Raw genomic sequence first — 17753 nt, forward strand, 5'->3', positions numbered from 1 at the left:
ATAAACTGTTGTTTAAACTGCAAATGTCCCTCTTGATCGTACATGTGCCAATGATTCAGAAAACAGTGTCTAATCATAGCTTAACAATCGTAACTAGGCGCAGCAAGCCTGTCAAACTTTGATTTTCACCCTCTCCAAAATAAAAAATACAAGACCAAAAATGGAAAACATGGATTAAACAGTGTGTTTATCTGCTCTTACTTGAACTGCAAACGTTAGCATTGCCTCGCTAACTAGCTTAATATGCATATCGAGTGTGGAAGTTTGAATTTGTTACCTGAGACAGTATAACATTCTCCATACACTTTGGTTAGTTCTCTTTTTTGAAGTTAAAAGTAGTAGTTTGAAAATAGGAACAATAAAGCATAAATCTAACCTCTGTAAACTAAGCAAAACGGGGAGCAAAATTCAAGTTTGCCAGCTAGAAACGAAAGGTTGCATTTGTCGACCTCTGACTGACTGTTCTGAAAATGACAACATGTTTCGATTGGAAAACTGGCCACCATTGTTATCCTGAACTGCATGATGCGCCATGTGAAAATGGAAAGCTTGACAGGCGGTGCAACAGCACAAGTAACTAAGGGGGTCGGAGCTTAACTTGTACGCTCAATTGGCCAAACAGCACAAAAACACAAAGTAGAGTAACACAGGTGAGCTATGTTCAAAATCACTTACTAACCTACTATTCATGCTTAATATGATGTGAAATTGGTTGTTTTGCTGCTTTTCAGACTGTCCGATTGCGGACTGTGTAATTATTCGGTTGGATAAAATAATTACAAAATGATGGTGAGTGACGTTTAAATACAATTAAGGGGGAAAAAAAGCATGGGAGCCCACATGCATTTTGTACTGTTGAAAACATGTTTAACACCAAAAATGTTAATTAAGTAGGCAGAAAAAGCAGTACATACTGATTGAGTTTGTAGTATAAATAGGTAAGTATGCTATTTTGAACACAGACTTTATTGCACAACAACTTTTCATCACCAGTTACAAATTCAGGGAATTATAATCCATAAAACATTTGCAACTGTTACATAAGTTTTTTTACATGAAGCCATATCAAATAAGTTCAATGCATCTTACTCAAAACACTGACTCAGCTTCTCGTCATATGTGAGTAATAAAAAACTAATAAAGAGCCAACATAGCAAATAGAAAAAAAAGGCTATGTACTGTTATCTTAACTTGCACATGCATATAATGATGCTTTTTCCCCCTGCGCTGCCCTTAATATTAAAAAGAAATATTTTTACTTGTAGCATGCCTCTCACCTCTTTAAAAACACACCTATTGAGGAAAAACATAAGAAATTAATTTGTTATAGTATTCAAATTTGAAACATTTGTAAATAGTATACTTGTCAATGGCGCTGTTTGTATTAAAAAGTGAAATTTAAGAAGTTGTCGTGAACCTATGGAAATAGAAACATCACAATGTATTTCTATTGTTTGGTGATAATTTGAACAGCTCAGACTTGTAATAGAGTGAAATTTATACGCGTTGTGTAATAGCTGTGAACAACGAGTGAAACTGGAGACCCAGTGAAGCCAACTCTACCTTATTATTCCATGTTTAACAGTTTAGAGCTTTGATCTGTAATTGTTTGCATATCGGTTGAATCTATATCGAGCAAGAACAACTGCAACTGCTGTCATGATGTGTACAGTTTGTGATAACTTTTGTAACACTTTAAAGTAAACATTTGGAATATGATTTATTGTATCTGTTTCATATGTATTTTAAATAAATAAATAAAAAATGAAGAGTCACAGCAGGTCTCTCTTTGTCTTTTAAGGCAGAATTATATCTATATTTTTAAACAGCATTAATAAACACAAATACTTATTTCTTATTCTCTAATTAGAGTCTTACCTTTGGCATTTGTTACATCTGTAACTTAACTTTTATCTCTCTTTTGACAAAAGAAACCAACTTCTATGGGGTTTTATGTCCAAATTCAAAGTTACATGGATGTCTACTAGTGTACCAGACAGTAAACTAGTAGACATCCAAGAAGTGGTCAATTTAGATTAGCCATAATATGCTGATCAAAGGGAATGTCTTGTACCTTGACTACTATTAGTTTGTGTTTAACATTAGTTGATGTTTCAATAACGTCACCCAGCAAAAAGTTGAACCTAATTGACATTTCACTAAGCGCTGCTACTCCGTCAAGTGGTCAAAGGTAACATAATCATGGAGCCCACACTGTCACTAACTGCACTTCCTGGAAAAGTATTATCTAATTTTACGAATAACAAAAAAGCAATTTAAGAGAGAAACAGACAGAAGGGTCTGCAATATGCACTTAAAGGTTTTATCCAGGATGTCATACTGATTCAACAGCAAAAAGATAAAGAAAGAACTAAAGATTCGGATCACAGTGTAAAAATTAACCAGCACGTCACCTAGAGATCGAGACAATGAAATAAAGGTAACAACACTGTTCCTGTAGAGCTGTTACAACCACTAAAAAGCAAAAGCAGCACGTGTTTACATTCAGTTTACCTTCAGTAGCTAGCGTAGCATAGACATACTAACGCTATACATATAAACTACATTTTTTAAGAAGTATATCTCGTTTTCAACTGTGACAATGCTACTCTACGATTGGCCAGTCTGCATATGAGGGGCGGGATTTAGCGAAGGGGGAATTAAACTTTTGCGACAATGCACTCAAACATCATCCAGCAACACAGAGTGTAAATGCCAGGTACAATATTTAGTAACATAGACGCAATGACTAAACTGTTAACTTTGAGATTTTTAGAAAGCAGAATTAAATCATTGGAGTGATAACTAAAAGTTGTAAAATACAAAGTGTTGGCATCTGATTGGCCTTCAAACAAATGGATTTATCACTCAAACTGGAATGAAACTACTACGTAGGTTCTCTTTTGGCAGAAAGAAAAGGGGACACATTTAAGAGAAAAAGTTCATGGTTAGCTTTGAAATTGGCCACAATTACAGCACACATACCCCTCCACACACAGGGAGAGTGTGAAGTATTGTTGCTGCATTGTCTGGTTATAGTGAACACGCACAGGCTACAAAAGCCCTACAGTGGTCTCATTAGCACAAAAAAGCAAGGTAAAAATGAACTTTCAGTTTGTGAGTGATAAAAGTGACACCTTAACTCTTCACACCTGTCTCCTAAATGGCAGACAAAAGTCGCATTCACTGTCAGTCAATACAATCAGTTTATCTACAGTTTTGTCACAAGTATTAGGTTTTTCTTGTGCTGCGTTTGCCTGATCTGTTGTCTGATGCAGCCTTTTGTGAGTGGCTTCTTAACATGCTGTCAATACAATAGAGAATTAGAAACATTTCTAAAGTGTTGACTGCATACAAAATGGCACAATTGCCGAACTAGACAAGAGAGACTTTGAACTATGCATGAAATCAAACAGTAGAAAAATAACAATTCGTGATGGTTTTCTGAAAATGCATAGCAGTCTTTCATTTTAGTCATTGCAAATATTGGCCTTGAAAAGTGTGATAAAATGCAACTTTAAAGATGTCCTTTCTCTAAAACACCTGTTTGTTTCTGTACTTGGCTAACACCATACTGCATCCACCAACCACTGCTAACACTCAAGCTAAAGCAAATAATTAATGTTACATAAGCTCTCCATCAAGCGATACAAGGCCCTGAGTTTGTGAAATGCTTTTAAGACGCTCATCAGATAGATGGTTTCCTCCTTCTCATTTCGCATCTGTTTGATGGTGAAGCATGAAGAGAGCATTTTGATCTCTTGTGCAGCGTGACACACCTTCCTTTTGATCTGCGATATTGGATATAAACAGACAAAAGGGAGATGTTGCATTAGTTTCCCTGGCAATGAAAGCTGCCCACTCTCCGTACACTAAACCCCATATTTAGAGTGGAGTTCTATCTTTACTTAGAAAAGGGCTATTAGCTCCACATGGTGATGCATGTAATTAAAGCTTTGTCGTTTCCTGAGTGCTTGTTGGAGCTGGGTATTTAACACCACGGCTCTATGGAGACTTAGAAAAGAAATTGGACTGGCCTCGCGGCTAAACAATGCACCTGCAGGATTATTCACAATTTGGGAATAAATTGATCATCCCACTTTCAAATTGTCAACACCAGAGATGTTAAATGAAGATGAGAGCTTCTTTCAAATTCTACTCTTTGAAAACATGTCTTGTTTTGAATAATGGCACCTTTAATTTTCCATTAATAGCCTATCAAAGCGCCTCAGTAATGCTGAGTATGATTGGTCCCTTTAATCAGATTATTCATTGGTCTGAAGATCTTAAATCTTCAGACCAAGGCATGTTATCATATCCGTCTGGTATTCACCACATTTCCCTTTACATTTCACAGCTAAAGATATCAGTTTGCACTCACAGGTCTGCTTTATTAAGGCAAAATTGCCATGCCGTGTTCGATACAGGGTGTCAAAGGTCCACTCATTAATGCCGAGGTAGCGCGGGCTCGTTCTATTCTAAGAACAATTACAGTTAAAGGGGTAAATGGACAGACAGTTGTGTAACGCCACCACCCATTACAGCCCAACGGTTTATGGCCTTTAATGACTCCATTAAAAAAAGAAAAAATCGTGGCTCTTAGGCACATTTTCATGCTTCTATTAGGACCTGGATTACATCATTCAAAATATAAAATTCCTGTTGTAAAAGATTACTGGAAAATATGCAAATCATATATGATTATAGATTATTCCATCTCAGCATGAATACAAAGTTAGTTCCCAAGAGAGATGAAACATCCTGTTAAAAATCCCCCCTGACATCCTGGAATAGCCGGGCGAAGCCTCGTGGTTTGGTAATGATTTCAGAGTATCCGAATCCCGACAGATCTGACATTAACAGTCCACCTTTTGTCAGGTGTTTAAAGGCAGGGTTGGAAATTCTTTAAAAGCATTTTTTATATTTTTGTTGAAATCGTCATTACATTCTGACAGCAATTAATAAATCAAATGCTCTGACAAAAATAAAAAAGAGAAAAATGGTATCTGTGGCTGTTACAGGACTGTATAAACAGGTCCAAACATTTAATTTGGCCCAAATTTAATGATTGGATGGGCTGCCTTTCTGAACGTAACCTTTCCATGCACTCATTACTTGTCACCAGTCTTCCGCAAGCTACTCGCTCTGCAGCTGACAGTGCTAACAATAGCCATGTTTGTTGTTTACGTTGGTATGATATTTTGGGGGGAGTGGCTTGGAAGGGACGGGCTGTCAGTGTGACTAACTTTTCTTGCAAGATTTAAGGACTTTTGGAGCTAATGCTGCTAGCTCCTCTCATTAGAAAAGAGTCAGTAACACCAGGCTGTTTGGAAGATTTTTTTAAATCTTGAAAGATTTTCAAGATAACCAAGCTATAAGGATGTTTAGCTAAGCTTGCATTTTAAATAACCAGCAAGCATCCTATTTAAATTGTGGTGAAAATAACCGGTTGAAGCATTTGAATAAAGTTCAGAGAACCAAACTGAAAGCTGCTAACTGTCAACGGGAACAAGCCATCACCATCGCTGTCACAGAGTAGACGACAGGCTGTCTCGCTCGCTTTATGAAGCATTAGCAGAGGAGACACGGAGGTATTGATGTAAGTGACTATAAATAGATGTTTAACCCCATGGGTAAGAGCGCAGAAATCCTCCTTCATTACTCTTTCCCCTTCAATTGATTTGTCTTGACAGAAATATCCAACTCTTGACTAACCATGATGTGGATTCATATTCAGACCAGCAGTAAGTGGACCTTTTGAACCAAAGAGGGTGACTGTTTTAATTGGCATTCAAAATATCCCTAAAGCACGAGTGTTACTATATTTCTATATTCAGATTGTCATGTAGATTTATAAAGTGGGAGAGGACCAGAGGACATGTTTTCCCCATTTGATCTTTTCCTTTTATCCTTTTTCCTTTTTTATATCCTCAAATATACTGAATATAGCAACATGGACATTTTATTGTTTGTCCTTCAGTTTGGCTGAACTGAATTGAATTGATGTTACATGCAGATTTTATAGAGTAGTGAAGGAACGAGTCCTTAAACCCTTAAATAAGTCAGCAACTTTGCACTTCTGTTTGCTTTGTCTCGAAGTCAATGGTTTTTGGTTAAATGCCTGAAATAAGTTCAGTGGTTAACACTAGGCTAAAAGATTTTGATGTTTTGTTCTATGACATAAAATACGTCTGTCAGTAAATACTCCTCTGGTGAATTTTCAAGCTTTAATTTGTCTTAAAAAAGGCGATTGCTAACAATTGTATTAATGACACGACTAAACGTCATCACCGGAACACTAGTCCGCCTTTTTGCTCAATGGTGGTGATGTGAAGTCATGAGACCGTGGGGTAGTTTTTTTATAGCCTTGCTTTTAACCTCTGCCGATTGTATTTACTGTATTTACGTTTGTTAGCCACAGAGCTTATTTTCTGCAATAATCCAAAATCTGACAGAAAAATCATATTGGCTTTTTGTCGAGGGAGCCAATGCAATGCTAACTTCTGTGGTTGGCCTACAAAAAAACATCAACCCTGCAGCAATCTATTGTTAGGTTTTCCTAACAGTGTAATCTTTAGCTCCTGGACCACCATTAGTGGCACGTGTAACAGAAATTTAGGCTCAGTGATTGGATGAAAACAAAAAAAAGAGGCCGGACTAAGAACACCTGACGACAGGATCTACAGCAAGTCATCAAGAGACTGGAATGCGCCTGGTATCAGATAGAAGAAAGTAAATGACAGAGAACTCTAGAGTTGTAGTTATATCGCTGTTTTATATGTTCACAGTCTTGTACATTAAATGTTTACCAAAGAATAACTTATATTCCAGGGCAGCTGTTCATTGTTTGCACTGATGATTGAATCTGCAGAGTTTTGTGTCCATGCAAGACAAAGAGTGTCCTCTAACGTTGTCTCTGGAGAAAAAAGACAATTTGTCTTCATAGAGAAAGAAGTCTGAGAGAAGTTTTCAATTTACCTCACTTCCAAAAATAGTGTCACTTTCCAAAAGACTGACATTATTAACTGCTACCCCAGGTGGGACAGTAAACAAACAGAATATATACCTCAGAGACTTCAGAGGTTTCACAGAGGAGGAAGGCTTATATCACCTTTAAAATCCAGGAGACACATACAAGCTACTTTTGAGCAGCAAAAGCAAAAGTTTGCAAAAATCCCCTCATATTAACAAAATACACAAACAAGAATCTATGTGCTTGTGTGCATGTCTTTGCTAACCATCCAAATCTTTTGCCCAGATTATAAGAAAATAAATCCCATAGATAAATCTCACACTACCAAAGATAAAGACTAAAGCTTGATAAGGCCTCTTAAAGATTTTTCTATCCCTGCTGCTCTAGTTTACCTCAGATACACTCTGAATCAGACTCCTATTAAGCCTTGTTTCAAAGTCTGAGGGTTGGTAATTAAGACACCATCAGCACCACGGAGATGGGTAACAAGAGCCTTCACTGTGGCTCCAACAGGTGTGAGCGCTGTCACAATGGCAGGAAGACGTGGTAATAACAGGTTGTGTGCTGCGAACGGGGCCAATTTGGCTGCTCTGCTGATTTACATGGTGAGCAGAGGTGGAGGGAGTCGTCATGAATCACCCGAGAGACAGAGAGGACACGGTGGAGGGATGTGAGCTTGAATCTAAATGCAGCCGTTTATCAAACGCCTCTCATGCCGTCACAGGTACGGCTCATCCAGCAGCACCGCGATTCATAACCGGAGTGAAAACACATGAAAACACCTACAGATTCCAGAGCTCTTCCACTGACTACACGGGCACAAACATATTAAAATGGCAAAGGAAAAACTTGCCTGTGTAAGTTTAATCACTGGCATGCTCATAATTTGCAACCAGTCTTGCAAAGTCATTGCTTATATATTCACAACTCACAAAGCTGGTATCAATACAGCCATGCTGCAACCAAATTTAAGAGATTAATTTAGTGAATGATCAGTAGAGATGCATGGATCTCAGCTCATCGGCCGGTCAGTCTCACATTTCAGATTTTTTGGAGTGAAGAAGAAATAAAGCGTGCAATTCGCCACCACTGCAAGTCATAACTAAGCCGTGGAAGAAAAAACCTTAAAACATTTGTAATCGGACTTCTATTATATTGTAATTAATTCCCATCATGCTGCTCAGAACTTTAAATTGAGGTTGCATTGACTCGCATTATGGTGCGTTTAAGCTCTACTCAATAGTATTGGGAAAGTAAATCATAACGCGATTATGTTTCCATTAAATTTATCTTTTAAAAAGGTTGTTTTTGGCGAGAAACAAGTACAATCTTAAAGTAGATGTTTTCACAGCAATATGAAATAGATATTATAGAGAGAATTATGACCTTTTTACGCTTCCTAACACTAACCATAGCTATAAGTAACATATAATATATAATTAAAACTACAAATGCCATGATTTTTTATTTATTTAAACAAAGATACAATTATGTATTTCCTAACCATTTGAATAGTGCCATTATCCCAATAATCACTATAGATGACAATAACAAAGTAAAAACATAACTTTTTTTAAATGTTTGACAGTTTACATTGACTACAATTATTTTTCTGAATGGTGGTGAAGACAGTTTGTATTGAGACCTCTTTTGGTAAGACATAAAAAAAAAATCTGATTCAGCCAAGAGAATTGCAATAAATGCATCCCTAATAACTGGAGTTGTAAATCAACTTTATATAGTCTATCCACATTAGAGGCGTACGACCTCCACAACTCAAATTCATTTCTTTTTCCTGATAATGATTTAATAGTGCAACCAAAAGCTTGAAATAGAACATGTACTTCTTAAAACTGGAAAAACTGTTACAGCATGTAAAAGACTTTCAGTCAAAGCCACCATTTATTATCAAGAGTGGATCTCAATGTTGGATCAACCTGTTCAGTTCTTGACTAAAGAGCTGCCTGTCCTCTCCTAACCTGATATTGACACTGTACTTTAAAGACTCCCTCACAACTCTATTTAGGGTATAGTCGTGATTTTCAGCCCCAGCGCTTTTCTGGATGCGTCACATCACCACGTCACCGTCTTAGTCTGAAGACTGTGCCAACAGCAGCCGGCAGATGTGTGATGTCAGCGTTGCATTGAATGGTGTTTTTTCTTTTTTTTAATGAATGAACAGCCTGAGCTCCTACACTCCAGTTATGAGTCATAGTTTTGACCTGTGTCCTTAAAATGTACTTGTGGGCGGCGGCAGGGCGCTGTTTGGCAACTGCATGGCTATATATTTATAGTGTTTCCCCGCACACACACCGGACACACACACACACACACACACTCTCTGACTCGAAATTACTCACTCACAGGCCCTGTGAGTCCACCATTCTTTAGTACAATATATCAGCATTCCTTCACACTTTGAATGAACATGAGTAATATTACTAAAGACAAGCAGGAACAAGATCCAAGAGCAGCAATTTTTATCCTGAGAGGAGGTATTGTGGCATTATTGTCTACTGCTGTTAAAGCATGGAGCTACTCTTTACCGCTTCACTAACCTTTTGACAATGATTAAAATTGCACCATTCAAATAACCCGCTCTGACCCGCAGCTTGGTTTGATGCTACGAACTTTGCTAATAAGGTTTGAATCCTGCCTCTTAATATTGATGTTAGAGAAGAATTTAATGACCAAAAACATACTATAGTAGAGACAAAATTCATAAGTTTGACACCAACTCCTCAGATAAATGTGGCACTCAGAATGACTCCCTCCTACATGCCTTTCAATACTGTGATACAATTAAAAAAGACTTGGAAGAACATTGAGAAATGGAGTTTATTAAAAAATCTCATATTGCAAACTGGAAAAATAAGGAAGCACCTACTCTCCAAAAATGGAAATTGGAAATTACTTGAGTATTTAAAGGACAATATCTGAAGCAGCACCACATAATATGGAGCTCAGTCTACGAAGCTCTGTAGAGTTAATGGGGCAGCATCCAGAAATTTCAGGGAAACTTGATCTTGTTCTATTGGTCGTGTTTTTATGTGTTTAAATGTGTGTAAATGTGTGTGTATGTGTGTGTGAGTGAGTGAGGTAAGAGGTGGGGGTAGGGGTCTGGCAGTGGGGGTCGGAGGGTGATAAGTATATATATGAAAACTAGTGTGCTTCAAAGAGAGTGGTCATACCAATTTGTCATAAAACAGCAAAATAAATATTTTTCAATTAAGCTGTAGTGATCTATGCACAGATATCTTCAGATTAAGATACTTGGTAGATGAGGGTCGGGTAAAGTATCAGTGTAATTTTAGATCCTCTGTTAGTATTATCAGCTAGACTTTATACAGTCTGATGCTATATTCCAGCACTGAAGCTCTGGACTCGGGAACTCACTCTCAACGGGTTTGCAACGAGTCGCTGACAGGATGCATGGCGACATCAAATCTTTATATGGCCAGAGGGATCTTTGGGCGCGAATACTTGCAGGATGCTTGCAGGAGATTTATGCCCTGTCGCATCGGCCAAAGCTCCTTTATGCCTCTGGATGCCACCAACTCCCACCTCAATTTGGAGAAGGTTGGAAATAAGCCCAAACATGGCCGTCTCCGGGGCAGGCTAAAGGCATCCAGAGAGATGGAGCCCGAGCATTTCTCTGAGCTGGTTTCCTCACTGGTGTCCTGTGTCCTTGTTGTGTGTTTATAATACGACAACACATTGAACTATGTTTGCCATAAAGAAACCACCTGACAGTTAACGTATTTAGAAAAATATATATCGTTTTTTTATTCTTATCTGATCTGTGAATATAATTGACTCAGGTGGCAATTGATATAAATGATCTTCTGGGTTAAATTATGATAATTACTTGAGTACACAATTCCCAAAGTACTTGATGTGAAGTGATTAATGTGGCAATTTAAGTCCAGCCAGTGCAGGAAGAAGTATTCAGATCTTAAATTTAAAGAAAACTATAATGTTTTGCACATTTTATAGACTTAACGTCAACAAAAATAACAAAAAAATACTATTTAAAAAAAAAAACAGCCTCAAATTTGAGTTTTAGAGTTTTTTATCCTTATCTGACCTGTGAATTTCATTTAATAAGGTGGCACGTGATATAAATGACCTCCTGGGTTAAATCATGATTATTACTTGAGAACACAATTCTCGGCCTAATTAATAATAAGAACAAAGTACAAAATGTGGCAATTTAAATCCAACCAGTGAAGAATCAATAAACTAATAGTGAAAATACTATTAATATATATATATATATATATATATATATATATATATATATATATATTATCATCTTTAGCAACGGGTTGTATTTCATAATCTCATAATGTGTTTTTTAATTTAAGAGGAGATATGGAGGAATAAAGTATTTGTCCATCAAATGGAAAAAATCCAGTAATGTATTAGTACCTCCAGGTTAGTACTTATATATTAGAGTAAATGTACTTACTTTCCACCACTAATCCCAATTGTCAAATATTGTATATTTGTATATTGTAATACCTATCTTCATGTATAACTTGCAGTTTAACCCAGAAAAACAGAAAGATCGACTCTATTGTCTTTGTGTATTTATACAAATATTGACAAGTATTTCATGACAACCAACTGCCTACCTGAATTCATGAAAAACAACTGTGATAATGTGACAAGCTATTGTTGTTTTTACGAATTTCATCAAATCATACTTTTTTTTCTCTCTTAGCTGTCAATGGATGTAAACGAGGGTTATTTGGACTTAAACAAGATAAAAACAGAATTTGATAAAAGTGGACAAAACATGAAGCACACAGGAGTTTGCTGTATCCCAAAAGCAGAGAGGAAATGTGTTTTTATATCTCTTGGTACAGCCATAATAAAATGTAATTATCATTAAAGAAATTCGTAAATAATTAATAGGCACAATGAGCGACTACATCACAGAGGCTCACGACAGTCATTATGCTGGATACTGTGGAGTTAAATACACACTGAGGCACTAGAACATGTGAGAAATTCAGACATCATGGCTGAATCAAGACCAAGCCATATTGTGTTTAGTCTCCATGGCTACATTTGCATGCAGACATTCGACTCAATCAGCTGTTTATTTTCTGGTTAGAGTGTTCATATATTTATGAACCCTCCGCTGGGTGAGAATCAACTAAATAAACCAGAGATGGAAAAAATAAAATAAAGGAACCTACAAGGAGTTGATTACCAGCTTTCTTCCTTCCTTCCTTAATATGAAATATTGTTTTTTTCTGTAATACAAAGAAATTATCATTTTCAGACACAGAACAGAAAAAGAACAAGCAGTAAGATAAATGGATGCTTCTTACCAGGTTCCTCACAAATCTTTTAAAGCCCAACAACTCAGAAAACATATTTTATTTTGAATTGTTGAAGGAATTAAGATAATCATAACAGCAGCATTTAATGTGTGGTTTGGCCACTTGAGAAATACTCAACCTTGTTAAAAAAACAACATATAATGGCTTTATAAAGTTAATTGTACAAAGGTGTAATCATCTAGTGACTTGTATGCTCATAATTTCTTGCTGGTGGAACGTTACATGCTCGGTTTCTCCACCAAATACATGTATATATATTAGGCCATTAATATTGGGCCACTTGCTAATGTATTGTACCCGCTCACTAATAGCACACAGATCAGGAAAGTCAGTTTTTTGAGAATGCATTCATAATCTTTGATAGGGTAACGAAACGTCAGGCTACATGTTAAAGTAATTTAAACCATGCAGGTCATGTGGTGCTTTTTATGTTCTGTAACATAAAAAGCACCACATGACCACACATGTGGGGGATTAGCAAGCTAGCCAGCCAGCCAGCAAGCCCCATTATGAGTAAAATTTAACAACTTCCACACAATATTGTCACAGTGTTGGAAACAAATTGCTAGTAGCAGATAATCAGTCAAGCGACAGGTGGCTAAACCCGGAAGTAAACAAATGTCACCTGTTCTCCATTGATGTGATTGCAAGGTGAGGCAGGACCTATAGGAGAGATCTCCTGCTGTCACAAATGCCTAAATTTATCTTAAATGTTCTGACACATTGGACAATTCTGATTTTTTTCTCGAAATGGAATTATAATTGGGAAAAATTCCAGGGAACTTAACACCATCCCAAAAAAATACAGGCATAAGTCAAATAAAAACTAAGACAAAAAAGTAAGAATGTGACAGACTATGTTAAACTCACCTGATCACATATGGCTTTCCCCAGTCTCTATGGTAACCTGTTGGTGTAGTGCCGTGCAGCTGGAAGCCTTTTAATGGCTTGTCACGGCCATGAGAGCAAAACAGCGGAAAGGCATTTACAGTCCAAGCCTGGGTGACAATCAAAAACACCAGGGGAGGGAAATGTCCAATGTTTCACTGCAGCTCACTGACTTAATGTTGGTTCCATAGAAAACGTAAAGAAAGACACTAATCTTTGTCTGCAGTTACAATACATTCTGACTTTCTGGGAATTAAAGGCTTTCCAGTAAGTAACAACAAAATGTACAGAAACTTGGCTTCCTGAGTTAATTTTTTATCATTTATTGTATAAATTGTATAGCATGTACACACATTTAATAATGCAATGTACTTTTTTTGTCCACAAGTGTGTGTATTAAAAGTGTTTGCGACTAACTGGCGCTCTAGTGCCACCTAGTGGAAATAACATTTCAGTACTGCACCCTTTGACTTTCATTTGACCGACAGCAGGATGTTATTTTAGGACTACAATTGACAAAACTTTAATTAAATTGTCAAACTGAATATATAAATTGTTCTTTTATTATATCTTTGCGTGCATTTATTCAAATTTGATTGAAGTTTGAATGTTTTTCAAAGATTAAGATCATTTTGAAGCTACAAATTAGGACAGAAATTACGTTCAGGATAGTTTTAGAAACATGAAGCACTTGATAAATCATGTGGAATATGTGTTGAGGGATGCGAGGATGCTGGCAACATTTATAAATAAATAAAATATTTTCTGGTGGCCTGTTATTTCCTGCATAATCCTAATTTCATTAATGAAAACAGTGAATGGATACAAACAGAAATTTTGTTTTTAAATCATTTTCCAGCCTGATAACCGTTTGTGCAGAAGAGTGCATAAATATCCTTTTAAACTTCTCATGTAGTTTTTATGTCAATATAATAACAGTAATTATTCGACTGATGAGTAAGAGCTAAATTATTAGAATTATCTGATAATTATTTCATTTTAAATCTGTGAGGTTTGTCTTTGTATTTCATTGCAAAAGGAAAAGAGAGAAAGTTGGGTCTTGCATGTTGCAGCTGAATTCCTTAACGTAATCAAACACCACTTTGCAAAGCCTCTTCCGCTCTGCAGACTCTCTGGGTCGCGACCTGTCGGTCAACAGTTGGGTCTTTTTGCTAGAAACAATGCAGGCCTAGACAGGGCTGGTCCTGAGACTCCAAGTCTAAATTAGATCCTTAAAAAGTCAGCTGTGCAACACCTGTTAGATCTTAACAAAGCCAGTGAACCACCAGTCAAAAAAATAGTTAACATTTCTGCCTTGAGAGCCACCCTTTTCAATAAACAATGACATGTTTAAAGAGGTTTATTGGGTTTAAATGTAACATCAGGGTAAACTGTATTTACCAAGTCTTTGAGTTAGAATGAAGTGAGATTTACTTCAGGCAGATTATTTCACTCAATCATGAATATACTGTCAAAAAGATTAAATTGAGTTTTGATTTATTGGACCTGATTAGAAATAATCACAAAATATGAGAATATCTTTTTGGAAAAAAAAAAAAAAAAAGTTTGTGGGCTGATAAACATGAAAAAAAAAAAGAACAAATTCACAGGTGGAAATAGTGTTGGTTTGCAAAGACAAAACAAACCCAAAGCTCTGCATAGTGGAGTGGTGAGTGCAACACCTCCACACATCAGATTTAATAAAGTCCTCACGAGCACCATTAAGTTAGAACAATCAGAAAAAAAAATTCAAGATGTTATGGCTTAATTAACTTATCCCATCAAATCCACACGCACACAATCCCTTTGCATAGCTTTTAATGATACAGTCCAGAAACAGCCTGGGCAGTCCAGCTCACTTCCAGGAGCCGGACTTGCCCTTGGCCACGCGGGAGGTCTTGGACGCTTTGGAGCCCCTCTGGTGGTCGCTGACCCGGTTCCGCAGCAAGTAGATGTCGTACTTCTGCCTCTTGAGCTTCTCGGCCAGCTCGAACTTATCCGCGTGCAGCTGGTGGAGCCACTCCCAAAGGTCTCGCGCCTTCTCCGCGAGCTTCTCCTGGTTCAGGTGGTCGATGTTGAGCGGCTTCCGCCTGTCCATCAGCGCCTTCTTCTTCTCCTCCCGCGCGGTCAGCTTCTTGCCCTTCTTCTGGTCCACCTTCTGCAGGTATCCGCCGAATGACTTGTTGGTGAAGATGTTCTTCTTCTTCGCCTCCTCGTCCGCGCGCAGCCTCGCCGCTTCGTCCTCGCGCCGCGCCCTCTCCTCGGCCAGACGCGCTTGCCGCTCTCGGTCCTGCTCGGAGCGCACGCGTTGCTGCTCCGAGCGGTCGGAGCGGCGGCGCTCGATGCGGTTGCGCAGCGCGATCAGCTCTTCCTCCTCCTTCTGGCGCGTGGAGAAGTGCGACTCGATCAACGTCTGGAGGTCGTTGAAGTCCTTCTCCAGCCTCTTGCGATGCAGGTCGTCAAAATCCACCTTCTCGCCATCGGGGAGCTTCGGAGGAGCGATGTTGGGCACATAAGTCGCCTTGGGCCGCCACTTGGAGTCCTCCTCGTGCTCACTCTCCTCTGCGGGCCTTTCCGTCTTCTCTACTTCATCCTCCTCTTGCTCCTCTTCAACTTCTTCAACTTCTTCAACTTCTTCAACTTCTTCTTCTTCTTCTTCTTCCTCGTCTTCCTCCTGCTCGTACTCCTCCACTATTTCCTCGGTGTCCGACATGATGGAGGCCTTTCTAAGGGGAGAGAAAGCAGGATGAACACCGAGACCAGCTGGTGTTTTGCTCAGAAGAGATGACTGGAGTCTGGGTGTGGAGCTTTGGGGGGGGGTGTGTTTTAAAGGTTTGCCTTTTTTTTACCATGTGACCTCCAAAGTCTCCAGAGAGGAGGTCAGCAGCAGGGCGGGGTTTTGAGACAGATGGAGTAGTCTATTTTCTACTCACCAAACCTTCAGCCACACTTAACCCCCATCCTCCTCCTCCTCCTCCTCCTCCTCCTCCTCCTCCTCCTCCTCCTCCTCCTCCTCCTCCTCCTCTCTACTCTGACCCTGCAGAGCCTCCTCATTCCTTTGAAAGGACAAGATGAGAGACTATTTCAGATACACAACAGATGCGCGCACACACTTGTGTTTTCCAGGCCTCACAAAGCGACACATTTAAAGGCCAGCTGAGGCCTCTGCTGCTGACAATAGACAGATATGTGGAAGCCGGGGACGAATAGCAGTTTGGGGAGCTTACTAATCCACCGTGATGGTTTAAAAGCCACCGTGGTGTTTCGAGGAGTTCCATTAACGGAGCACATCGCAATCTCTTAAGCACCTCATGAGCCGCTGGAGATTTTAATGACGGGAAGTTACAGCTGTCACATTCTCCAAAATGAGCCACTGCCTTGAAAATCCTGTTAACAAACTTTATTTTTATTTTATTAGTTTATTTCATAGGGGCAGTGCTCATTAATAAAACATTCCTGTTAATGAGCCAGAGTCCCTGGACAGATGTTACAAAGTCAAAAATAAAAAAGAAAGTTATGCATTATTTTTCCCTTTAAAAAGCATGCAGAGAGAAAATGTTCATATAAGTAGAATCATCATTGAGGACACCCTTGTACTACATTGTCAAGTACACAGAGGCTCATAAAAGAACACATACGCAAATAAATGAGGGATAATTATGTTAAATAGAAACCTGGACTAGAGACGAGATTATGTTGCATTGTGGGACATTAAAAACACACGTCAGAAGCACAAAACATCAAAGCATGCAGAGTATGTAAAAATATATAAGTCACAATATTAAAAGACATGCATGCAGGTAGATGACGATGGACTGGCAAACTAACATGTTATTTTGGGGTTATAAGAAATAACTCTAGATGATAGCTCTCTTTATTCTTTGTCTCCGTCTACTTTATATATATCTTTGTAAAGTTATCATTGTTTTAGCAGTCAGTAGCGGGATTTTAAATATTCGCATTTGTATACCAACAGGTATTTTTACTGTAAAGAAAAACAACTCTCAACAGAGGATCATCAGTAAGAACAACGAAAAGCAAGATGAGCTCAACTGTCGCGGCTCCACTTTGGAATGCAATTAAAACATTCTTGCTATTGGAGGCTTTTGGCTCTCAGCTCTCAGCTCTCTGCGTGGATTAAAGTGTAATTGCTCCCACGATGCAACGCTTCAACGCCCCGGTGTCAAGAATTTACGTTCCCTCCCCCCACAAGTCTTGAGTAGTGAGTGGAAAAACAGACAAACACAGAGGATGAGATAACCGACGGGGAGAGACAGGTGCTCTGCTGCGTCTGAGAATTCAAATTAAACTGTTGCATTGGCCTCCTTGGGATAAACGTTGCTGCTGCTGTACACGCATGTAGGAAGATGACACATTATCTCCACGGGGGTTCAGTTTCAGTCCTGATATAAGTCCTCTGGAGCTCTGAGTGAGGAAAGGTTAATTGTGGCCTTTTAAAAACAAAACAAATTTGAATGCTTATGAGAATGTCCCTCGTCTCATCACGGAGTGGACAGTAAAACAGCAGGTGGTCCCAG

The 17753-nt window shown here is 38.5% G+C and overlaps 1 protein-coding gene across 1 annotated transcript; it reads right to left on the bottom strand.

Annotated features, from left to right (window-relative positions):
• Positions 1-15070: 15070 nt before the first annotated feature.
• Positions 15071-15928, bottom strand: tnnt2c (troponin T2c, cardiac). Its single transcript, XM_054624642.1, has one exon. It carries the CDS (start codon positions 15926-15928, stop codon positions 15071-15073), a length of 858 nt encoding a protein of 285 aa, XP_054480617.1.
• Between the last annotated feature and the right edge of the window lie 1825 nt (positions 15929-17753).

This window comes from Anoplopoma fimbria, chromosome 23 (assembly GCF_027596085.1).
Source record: "Anoplopoma fimbria isolate UVic2021 breed Golden Eagle Sablefish chromosome 23, Afim_UVic_2022, whole genome shotgun sequence".
Taxonomy (NCBI): domain Eukaryota; kingdom Metazoa; phylum Chordata; class Actinopteri; order Perciformes; family Anoplopomatidae; genus Anoplopoma; species Anoplopoma fimbria.